At 37.0% G+C, this 12,193-nt stretch overlaps 2 protein-coding genes across 2 annotated transcripts in view; one reads left to right on the top strand and one right to left on the bottom strand.

The window, feature by feature from the left end:
* LOC111623823 (signal peptidase complex catalytic subunit SEC11A) overlaps positions 1 to 12,193 on the top strand; it is a 71,893-nt gene that overhangs the window by 17,635 nt on the left and 42,065 nt on the right. The gene's annotated exons all lie outside the window — the stretch shown is intronic.
* Positions 890 to 11,355, bottom strand: LOC111623802 (myosin-J heavy chain-like). The gene is made up of 7 exons (XM_023366502.1): positions 10,712 to 11,355; positions 7,099 to 7,109; positions 5,357 to 5,448; positions 2,780 to 2,906; positions 2,075 to 2,277; positions 1,726 to 1,928; positions 890 to 1,667 (listed from the first exon to the last, which is right to left on the bottom strand). The coding sequence occupies exons 1-7, from the start codon at positions 11,353 to 11,355 to the stop codon at positions 1,265 to 1,267; spliced, it is 1,683 nt and encodes a 560-aa protein (XP_023222270.1). The 3' UTR covers positions 890 to 1,264.

The following is a 12,193-nucleotide window of genomic DNA, read 5'->3' as shown; positions in this document are numbered from 1 at the left end:
TTGGCTATAATGCATAATATAAAATAGCTCTTTTGTATTTTTAAAAGGATTTTACGTTTAATTCCGCTCTCGGTTATAAAATAATTAAAACTTTCTACATTAACATACTAATGGTTTAAAATTGCATTTAATATACAGCGGCAGACATTTAATCGCGATTTTAAGTAGCAGAAATATTCTGTTTATTTTTCTATTTCGGAAACTCGCCAACTCTATTTAGTTTTTATTTTAAACATAACTGTAAAAATATTATCTTTACCGGAAATAGCCTATAAATATTCGAATTATACGGCTTTTACGTTTTGAAAAAATATATATTTTGACAATAAAAAGAATGGCCGGTTGGGAGGAAATATATTTAAAATTGCAGGAACAAGGGAATCGCGTTTCACCCCTTCGCGCTTCCATAATATTCTTTTATTACTCCGAATATCGAATTATATTTTAAAAAATTCTTAAGCAATTTTCTGGCCTTCGGAGAAGAAGAAGAAGATTGGCATTTTTCCGCCAGATCCCGATTTTTATAGGAAATCAAAACCCCGATCGATTATCGGTACTTCTTTTCCCCGCGTTAGAAAATATTTTCTTTGCCAAAATTACAGTAAATATTTCTTATTTTTACAATATAAATTGGCGTAGAATAATAACGCTCCGACTTTTCGATAAATATTTTGTAAATTCATAGTTTTTAACGAGAATTTAATATTTTCGCCAGGATTAAATTATTAATGCGTTTTAAATGAGTTACGCGTAGCATTTATATTCGGGCGTCGTTTCGCGTTCGTGCCATAAATCCCGACCAGCAATTTATCTTAATAACATTCATTAAATAAATAAACGATTAACTGTTTTTTTACCTGTACTTACTTTAATTAGAGCTTCTCGTACGAATATGTATTTTAAATATTTTAATTTTTTAAAGTTAAAATTTAAAGAATATTAAATCGTTTTAGAATGGCTTTCGCTTTAAATTTAAGCGCGGTAAAATTATTTTAGCGTGGTGATTTTTTATAAATCCAACGCTGGTGTCGCCATCTGGCGCTAATTATTGTAATTGCCAGATACTTTCCGGCGAAAAAACGATAATGGCGGAAATGAATTTTCGCCATTAAAATACGACATATCTTCTACTCTAATGGTAACATTAAAATTTATTGGAATATTAAGTAGAAAATATTCTAAGAATTGCGATCGAGTTGTTCCGCTAGAAATAAGTAGCGTCGTTTTACGTAGACAAATTAATATAAGCTGGATTGTTTCCTATTTATGTAGGTCCGCCACTCTCGGTCGGTGTTACGTTAATAATACCGAGAGAATCGGCTTGGGTCTGGTTTGCCAATTTAATAAATTGTCCTAAATATTCTTTCGTCTTGACCATTTCCGTTTCCGCTTCCGTTCTTTCAATAATTGCTTCTTTAAGACGCTGGGTCAAATTCGTCGTCCCACTTTCCATTCCGCGTAATTTACGTCTCAATTTGTTAACGCGACTTTCGTATCTCTCTTTTTGAAGATTTAATTTCGATCGCGATTCCAGTTCTTCCTCTTTTCTCCATTTCTGCACTCTTTCTTCCGTTTCTTTTCGTATTCTCCGCTCGGTTCGACAGAGTAATTTCTTTTTATATTCCGCGGACGTACGAATCTTATCTCGCAGCTTCTTTTCCAAGTCTCTGATAATTACGTACCACGTTAATATTTAGCCTTACCGTCCAAGCCATCCGTACTTACTTTTTGATTATTTCGTATCTTTCCTCGTTAATTTTTCTCTCTTCCTTTCGTATTTCTCCAATCGCCGTCTTTAAATGATACTCGAAATGTCCCGCGGCCTCTTCCATGGCGGCCCTTATCCGTCTTTCCGAAGATCGCTTTTCCTCTTCTACTCTAACTTCTAGTTCGTGTTTCGTGCCGATTTCAATTTTAATAACTTCTTGCTAAAAATAGAATTTATTCCAATAAATTTTGTACGCTTTACTTTTACAAAATTGGCGATCAAACTGGCTTATCTACTGGAAAGTTGGCGGTTGGTTCCTTTCCGTCCTCTGCCGTACTAAAATGAATTGTTTGAGTCGGGACTTACCTGTAACTTCTTCTTATGTTCCTTTTGCAGTCTTTTGACGTAATTATTATGTTCCCTCGTAAGTTTTTTAATAGCTTCGTCCGCGTCGTCGGTTTTCCATTTCTCGATTTCTTTCCGCAGTTCGGCCGATGTACTTTCTATTGTTTTACGACACTCGAGTTCTAAGATATCTAGAAATTCTCGATAAAGCCGTTCGGTTATATCTAATTAAATTATAAAATGTACGATAGAATCTGCTTATAAACATAAAATATAAGTAACTTTATACAGTAGAGCGTCGTTTATCCGAATCAATTGGGGACTGGGGTTGTTCGTATAACTTATTTTTCGGATAACCGATTATGTACGAAAAAATATATTAACCTATCCCGTGTTGAAATTTTTCTCCGTTGCGTGTCGCTTCGCGTTGAATTTTCGTCCATGTTAAGCCTAACGAAAACTTTTTAAAATAACAATCGTGGCTATTGTATCGTTAAAAACTATTTCTTTATTTTGTACAAACGAAATAAATATATTAAAAAATATAAAAACAATTAAAAAATTATACTTCAGAAGTTAATTCACTATCAAAACCGTAAAATATTTGAGTAGCCCGAGACAGAGCCAAAGATTGCAGCGCCACAGCACTAGCGAAAATTTAAACTTGCCCACTGGAATTCTTTCGGATAAACGACGCTCTACTGTATATGTAAATACAGCGTATACCTTTCAAATTATTTACATTTTCGTTATTTTTTATTATTTTCAGAATTCTGCCGCACTTCGTAATGTCCGTTGAAAATATATTTCTCGTATTTATATATTTTTTTGCTTCGCCGGTTTGCTTAGAATCCTGAAAAATTGATTAAAAACTTAATGATTTCTTCGAGTTCGTTTATTCGGCGAGACATTGCCACGAATAAAATATATTCAAGCTGATGCCAATTAGATGAACCGATCTGTCGGTTTTGGTTCGAATTTTTATGACTAATTTCAACCGATTCGTTTCCTAAATTTAAACCATTACGTATTGTAATGGATAAACTGAAATTATCAATTCCTATAGTTTTACAATATATATTACAAATTAGTCTAATTTAATTTAAGCGCAAATAGTTTGAAGTATTCGACGATACATTTCAAAAATTCGCAATTTAGAAATCTCATACAAAGCAATGCTATGTACAGACTGTGTCACGTACGCGTGTCTTTATTGCTATTGCAATAAATGTAAGGTTTGTTTCTGTAAGGTTTCACACACGAGGACTTTTACGCGTTGCGGTTTTGTCTTCGGGCTCAAAAAATAATAACGAGCAATTATTTATTGCGACACGGTCACAATGCCGGGCTGCGACTTTCAATCGTATTTTAAATTAAAAATATATGAGGCCTTTTTTTGCAAAAACAACGTACGTCAAAACTGGATAAAAATGTGTTTTTCGCTGTATCCGGCAACGCAAATTGCGAGCGACTGGTCCATAAAATATGATGCGATAACGTCAAATACCAACGGAGATATTCTACACGAAAGATTTTAGTTTTTACGAAAACAACACGCGCCAGCGGGTAATGTCGAGATTTATTCACTAAAACAGCAGACGTCCTCGAGAATTATTGTTTTTTGTGAGAAAGGTTGAATTACAAGATGGCCGACTGCGTCGAAAAGTATTCCGGAAGGCGGTAATCTCGACATCGTTTGAAGATGTTCGATATTGGTCGGTTTTGCGGCCCAGAAAGAAGAGGAAAGACGACGTTATTCGAGGGGCCGAATATCGCGGAATTAGCCAAACGCGCTACAAAAAGAAGGAAATAGAAAAGCGTATCGTGTCTCCCGATTGCGGGTATACAAGTATCAGCCATTTTTTGACTACCATTTGAAAAAATTGTAGACTTATAAATTCCCTGCGCATCCGTTGTCCGTCCTTCCTTAATCTCGAGAACGGAGCCGGATAGACAAAAGCCGAGGTCAAATATGGAAAGCTTGGGGAGGAAGTCAGGATTAACTACGTATGACCTTCCGAGTTTGGACCGGAAGTCACTTTACTTGGATTCGAAAGTCTTCTCCGAACCGAGTTAGATAGATTACCGTCGCCATTCGATCGCTCGCAGAAAACTACGATGTATAGGGGCGAGTCACTACTGATTCGAGGGGCAGAGTATATATTTTAAATTAAATATTAAATTGTTTATTTTTTTACTTTAAAATTCTTTATTGGAACAAATAATTCAATATTAATATGTATATAGTATTAAAATTGTACTTGGAATACAAAGTACTAATTAGCCATACTCGATAACTTAATATTTTATATTTCAACATTGCGTAACGTATTTTGCAATTGTATACTATATACAGCGAAGCGAACCACTAAATAAAAGCTGCGATACAGAGCGACGCTATCAAATTCGACAGTGACAGATTAGGTACAGTACGGAAGATTAGGACCCTCTACATAATTTTACATTATAAACTAATAATGCGTACAGAATTTCGAAGAGGAAATTTTTTCCAAATTTGGAACCCTCGATACGCGGCCCCTACGCGCGCGCTTCGCGCTAGGGAGCGATTGGCGGGGAAATTCGGAATACGCCGAGGGGAAAGACCTTCCGGGAAGTCTTTTATGGGAAACTGGCCTCTATTTAGGTGTTACTAACGACGGCCCGCGGCGACCAAATGTTTTTGTTCTCTAAACACCGGGAGTTCGGTCGCGGGTTGGCACCTGGCCGCGTGGAGTTTTCCGGGTGTTGTCCGCGTCCCTATTCGCTTTTCTTATATGAAAATCGTTCGGAAAACGTTGTATTAACAGATGCGTACATTGTATAATGTTTGAATATCAAAAACGAAGAATTGTTCTGTGAAAACGTTAATCGTGAGAGACGTTCCGCGGGTATGATTGTATTTAAAAACTGAATAGTCCCGGAACAGAATAATTTTAATATATTTTTACTAATTAAAAAAGTTTTATCGGCGATGCTTTTCGAGATTGGGGAGGGGTCATCCGTACACCCGCCGTCGCATCGCGCTACGGTACATTTACACACGCTTCTACATCACCGTACACCGCACCCCACGACTCGTATTTACATAAACGTGGCGATTAAATTCTACATTTTTGGTTACGTTTATCGGGTTTCGGGGCGAGGAGAATAGCGGGGATGACGACGCATATTTTAGGGATCATCCCTAAAACACCATTAAAACGCTTAGTCGACCAACGTACGTTCGCTCTCAAAGTTTTAGTTTTCTATCTTAACTTTTAAAAATAAGTTGTATTAAATTTTAACGTCTTATTTTTAACTTACGCGACATTTCTCGGTTTGATCTTCGTCGTCATCGATATTATCTCGATATGGGAATAATTCACAAATATCTGTTAAATTACAATCTTCAAATTCTATTAGAAAAAGAAAATGTTTCAAAATTTATTGAGGCCAAACTTAAAATTACAAATCAGACGGAAACTTAAAAAATTTAATAAATCTGCTTTTAATAAAATATCTTCGGAGTAGTTTCGTAACTAAAGCAACAGTTAAGACATCGGCCAAACTCTCTTCGGAGGATCCGGAATCGAATTCGGGCCAGCCACTCTCCACGAAAATTTTATGCCGGATATGTCGGGTTTTATCCCCGGTTTCCGGGTCGCCTGGCCGAATCCATAATTGGCATTAAAAAAAACGCCCCTTCGTGCCCACGGGTCGGAAGGAGTCGATCATTTTTATATATTATTTTAATATTAATTTAATCATTAATATAAATTCCGGAGATTTTTTAACTCTTCGCCCCGCGGGCACTAAAATTCCGAGTGCTCCGTTGCCATAGATGGATTTCTTAACTGCCTCGGCCATTCCCTTAATCGTTTAGAATATAAAACGGATCGTTTACTTTATAAAAAATGTTGCCTTTCGTTTTTACGAGTAAAGATATAAAAATAATCAGTGATGGAAATGAAAACTTCTTCGTGATTAAGTAAATGAACGTTTATTCTCATATATAACAAATAAATTTTCGTCAAAGCCGAATGGCCCAGCGGCTAAGGTAATAGCTTATCTCCGTGTCAAGCCGGTATCGGATCTAGGTGGGTCTTTTTTAGAAATTTTTGGGGGCTGATATGTCGAGTGTCGTCCCACAATGGGCTGGCTATAAAGTCCTTTTAGTGTCCGCGGAAAGGGGAAAAAGCCATCGAAATGGCCGAACGATGCGGGACCGAGCCCGTCATATCCGGAACAGATAGAATATAAAAAGATCCCGGAGTATTAGGTAATATTCTGGATATCGAACAGCTTCGAGTACGGTGTGATATGGACTTAACATTATATAAATCTATTAGGGTTGATCATAAAATAAGTAGATAAAAACAACTTTAATCGAAGTAAGTGCCGCATTTACCCCATCTTTCCACCGGGCAGCGGATGCCGCGCTGGAAGAAGCCGGTTCACCGCATTCGTCACTCGGCCGTCCGACCGAAATCGGCGCCCCTACGGCTCGATGGCCGAGCGGTCGAGGTAGCGGCCTACCGCTCTGGTGAACCCGGGATCGAATCCGTCACGGGTCGAAAAATCCCCAGGAATTTTTCGGGAATGGTCCGTCCGGATATATCGGACCCCGTCCCTCGCCACTCGGTCGCCCCATTGCGGACCTGGCCGAACCCATAATGGGCCCGCTTTAAGAGGCCCTCTTAGCGCCCACAAGGTGGAAAGACTAAAAAAAAAAAAAAAAAATGTGGAAAGCAATGTATGGTAAGGACACAAAGTGTGGGGTTCGTAAAACAGTTTTCCTAAGAATATTTCCAAACTTTTTCGAGCCACCACCCCTCGGTTCCATAAGGTTACCAAAAAGAACCCTCTTCGCGTCCGTAAGGCGGCGAGGGTTAAAAAATAATAAATTTTCATTACGAAAACTTTCGAAAATAAGATAATACAGTACAGGCAATGCAAAATTTCGGATAACTCGCGCTTTAGTATATTTTAAATACTCTTAAATCATCGGAATTAGTAATTTCCGCAACGATGCCCAAACTGCGGATGGCGGCTTTTCGAGAGCTTACTCGCGGCGTAACTAATAAATAAAAAATATTTGTTATTTTTTAAAATTTCATTACGAACATTACAAATTCATAAACCCCCAACTAGAAAAGAGTAAATTATAAAAAATGTAATAAATATGTATAAATTGTCAAAATAAATACATTACGATTGCGAAATGTTTTTTTAATTTTTATATCAAGAACGTTAGGTGAGGCTGCAGATATTTTCGGGTAGGTAACTAGGGCTCTTACACCCAAAAGTCTGGGCTCCCCCGCCGTAAGGTATCGTCGACCGAGAAAACAACTCGGTACTATTTGTTAATTTTGGTTTAGGTAATTAAAAAATCTTTTGCGAAAAATTATCTTTTGATAAAAGATTCGGCGTAAAAGAAACTAAAAGTTTCCTTCTGGAATAAAAATCTGTTTTTTCTTTTACCTTTCGCAATCGCTTCTCGTAATAAGAGGTCGTTCGAGCGTTACATCGGCAATACTTTTTCATCTCCTTTCCCCGTCATCGTTAATCGTTAGAAATCGAGGTAACTATCCCGTTAATCGTGTCATCGGACCAGAAGTTAAAATCATTGGCCAATTTCACGCAGTTGTATCCATTTATAATATCGCGTTTAATGAATATTCGTCGCGGCAGCCGCCAGCCGGCCACGAACTACCGGCGCCGCGCACCCGGACCGTAGAACTCGAAACGAGGATCGTCGGAATGCGAGTTCGTTTCGTACATCGACGCATTAAAAATATAAATTGTCGTCGGAATACGAAAGACGTCCGATATAAAAAACGCCATCTAAAAGCAACGCTATAATAATATCGCGGTTATCTCCACAAATTTTGTAATGACGGAGAAAAATAAATCAAAGTTAAAACCTTACGGTCGACAAAAACCCATCCTCTCCGCTTCCGTCGTCGGATACAAACGAATTCCTCTACCCTGTAAAATATTGACTAAATACGGTACTCCAATGGTTCCTAACATATAACTAGAGTAGAGCGTCGATTATCCGAATCGATTGGGGACTGGGGTTGTTCGGAAGATCGATGTTTCGGACAACCGATTATGTACGAAAAAATATATTAATTTATCCCATCTTGACATTTTTCTCCGTTGCGTGTCGCTTCGCTTTGAATTTTCGTCGATGTTGAGCCTAACGAAGACTATTGTATCGTTAAAAATTATTTTTTTATTTTGTACAAACAAATTAAATATATTGAAAAATATAAAANACGAAAAATTTTTCTCTATTCGACGAATTAATAATCTATAATCTAATTTTTAATCGAAATATAATTTACAAATATCTACATTTTTTTAATAATCGAGATAATATAGATGTTATAACGGTTCGACGCTTAGTACTACCGTTAAAGTAATTTGTTTATTAAGTATTAAAATATGAATAAATTTAAAAATTCAATGTATATACGCGCGCGCGCACACACCTACGCAAAGACAACTTTCACGCATTTCGGAAGCGATTTAAATGCGTATAAATAATGAATAATGTTTTTAAAAAATAAATATCGAATATAAATCAATGCCATCTTCTTCTTACGTAACTAACATTTAGAACAGGAAGCGTCGGACTTTTTTTTATTAGACCAGCGTCGATATGAAAAAATACTAAGACCGTTGGCTTTTTTTTAAACTGAGCGACGAATAGCGGCCTTTAGCCACAACATTTTCTAAAATATATTAATTAATTAAGGTATTTTTCTCGAACCGTAAAAAGCGGACGCCTAACAAAATTACTACGGGTTTTAAGGAAAAAAAATCGGGTTAAGAAAGCGCGTAATTTAATTTAATATTATCATTAAAATATTGCGGCAACCGCCGAGCCTCATCAGCCTCGCAGGAAATTACTTTTTGTTACGAAACTCCGTTTATTTTCCCTGACACTGCATTTAAGTTCGTCCTACTCTATTGTATTTGTCGTTTTATGCGCATCGTCATCTCGATGTTTCTTCCCGAATTAACGCGTAAACGAGACGTATCGCGAATGTAACGGGCGCTTTCTTTTACATGTATTTTAAATCGAAATATATTTCCCAACCACCCATCCGCGCGACCTTGTTATAAACGAACAATCGAGATAACGACGCACTCGGCCTTATTTTAACTTACGTCGTCGACGTCTCAATTTTACATTAGGAAACGATCGAATATATTTTCTATTGTTCTTCTTTCCTGCATATTTGCCCGTAATTTTAAACGTTAATCGCTCGAACGAATACCGCGCGGATAACATTCCTAACATGGCTTACGATGGAAGTAACTCGATTAGGCGATACCCGCCAAATGCTTAAACGAAACGTTATCCCAGAAACTGCGCTTCCAACACGTTCCATCTTTATAAGCAAAATCCACTATTTATAGTAGGCAGATGTGTCGCGTTCCATTATTTTTAATTAATTGACTAATAAGAATTTACATCTCGCGCGGTTTCGGTTATCTTTTCCAACGAGCTAGGAAAATTTTAATTAAAAAAATATATATATATTTATAATTATGTAAATGACGGAGATGGTGCTACCGATAGTTTGTTATCGCGTATTTATTTTCTTTAAAATAAAAAAAATAGGCTAAGATTGCCACTCCGGGCGAAAGATATAAAAGTAGTTCACCCGGTTTTACTCGAAAATGCGATTTAATGTAGGCCCTATAACTAGCTCGCGCTTTTTTTTATTTATTAGTTTATTATAAAGATTTTACTTAAATACTTTCGTTTAAATATTCTGCGATGGTTTTTGATATTTTATGCCAGAATTTATCCAGCGAAAATACTCTATTGTTATTTTTACTAGTGCCGTAACCTATTTTCGTGCCATTTATCAATTGCAAAATAAGGCGACTTGGCTAGTTTTAGCCATATTAGTAGAATGCCGGATTCAATTTATCGCAGATTTTATTTTCTTAATTGTTTCACAACGTTCCTTTATATAATCGACGTAGGATAATATCGCGCGATATAAAATGTGTCGTAAGTACAGTTAATGTCATTTTAAGAAGTACATTTGTACTCAGAAAAATAGTTTTCGCGCGTAAATTGTTTAGCGTAAAACCAATTTAACTTAGCTAATGTCGGAGGAAAGGGTGAAAAAATTATATAGGTAGATTATATATAGAATCGTCGTTTAGCTCGATGGTTAAAGTCACGCGGTGTATCGAAACGAGAACCGTTTTAAGCGTCAATAGTTAATGGTTGGCTTCAAAATCGGGTTATACTCGCAAATTTTAAGCGTATTCTTGTTAATCCGCATTCTTCGAGGCGCTTTTTTTCCGGCTAATTTACGAGTTCGAACCAAATGTACGGCAAAAAGAATTTCACGCTTTGACGAACGAGGTTAGGATGTAACTTTTTAGTAGGGTCGCGAGCGCGGCATCCGCATCCGGAGAAAGATTTAGTCGAAACACGAAAATCAAGTAGGACTACCGTCTAGGAATAGTGTAATTCTGCGAACGGCCGGCACACAATCGGCAATCAAGGTCGCGGTAAACCAGTTTGTACCGTACAGTACGTTTCCGCGTTATTCCGAGTCTCGTCGTTAGTTTCCGACGATAGAAATTTAAATAGAAATTGCTATAATCGATATTTAAAATTCGGAATGGATTTCGATCGATTACCTTTTCTCTCCGGCGGAAGTTTCGTAGGAACTTCTATAAAATCCAGCTAGTTGATCGTTTAGATTTCCGCGGAACTTCATAGAAATCGTGTACTTTTTGCCACTTTTTAACGGTCGATCTAATTTAATTATAAAAAACTGCCTTTTGTCGTCCCTGTCGAAATTTCTGATATCCGGCAAATCGCTTTCGCCTTCCAGTTTAACGGTGTCGTTACGTACCTCGATGTCATTGATGTGCAGAGTTATGTTATCGGTGTCTTCCAAACATTTAATATTTATAGAAACCTTTCCGTCGAAAGTAAAGTTGGGAGGAAATATGTAAGGTTTCAGTTCGACGACGTAGTGTTCCGGCACGATACTACGAGGAAGCATAACGTACAAGGAAGATGCATTATTAAGTTTCTCCGCTTTAGGATCTTCCAGTCTGTCGATGTAAGTCAAATCTCGGGGAGAATTTTCGGAACAGGGACCCAAATATCCGACTAGTAATCCGACGGCGACGGCGACACAAACCGCTAACAACGCTAACAATCCGATCACCCATCGTTCTATAAAACAACCTTTCCTCTGCTTAAAGCTCAGCCCCTTCGACGTACCTCTTTCGTTGTCCATGTCAAGTCTCTCTCTGCTGGACATGCGGCTCATTTTATAGCTGTCGTTTGTACGGTACTGTACGCGCCCCTACGTTTAGTCTGTTCTACAGATCGATGCGAGCTTTGTAAAACAAGTGTGACGTGACGTAATACCTGTAGAACTCGTTATTTCGCCTCACGTGACCGTCGATTTCTTTTATAAAAACCTTTATTTTTCGCCCGTGTTATTTTCTCGGATAATTGTCGGCGACTTATACGCGTCCCGACGGTCACAATGGCTAAAATTACTATTAGTTCGTCGACATCCGCCAATTAAAATGCTAATTAAATAAATAAAATTGTCGAGAGTGAAAGTTTTGTATTCTAAGAAATAATCCAAAGGTGGAAGACGATTTATAGATTACACGCCCAGTACATACGTACGTACGTACACATATCGGGCGTGTAATCTATAATATAATACGTACGTATATTTATATTATTACGGCGCTAAAAATGTATATATTTTTTAAAAGTAGTGGCGAATATATTTAAAATTTTTATACGTAATATAAGGAAGGATTTTTAAACAATTTAAAATTTAAAGTAAACATTTAGCGGTGGCGCGTAATTACGGGCAATTATATATAGGATCAAAATGGAAATAAATTCTAAATAAATCCGGTTACGGTATATTACGAAAGGTATAAAGTTTCTTGGCTATAATGCATAATATAAAATAGCTCTTTTGTATTTTTAAAAGGATTTTACGTTTAATTCCGCTCTCGGTTATAAAATAATTAAAACTTTCTACATTAACATACTAATGGTTTAAAATTGCATTTAATATACAGCGGCAGACATTTAATCGCGATTTTAAGTAGCAGAAATATTCTGTTTATTTTTCTATT

The sequence above is a fragment of the Centruroides sculpturatus genome, unplaced genomic scaffold (genome assembly GCF_000671375.1).
Source record: "Centruroides sculpturatus isolate CEXI.00-Female unplaced genomic scaffold, Cexi_2.0 scaffold162, whole genome shotgun sequence".
Classification (NCBI taxonomy): domain Eukaryota; kingdom Metazoa; phylum Arthropoda; class Arachnida; order Scorpiones; family Buthidae; genus Centruroides; species Centruroides sculpturatus.
This window is presented reverse-complemented; position numbering and strand designations above follow the sequence as displayed.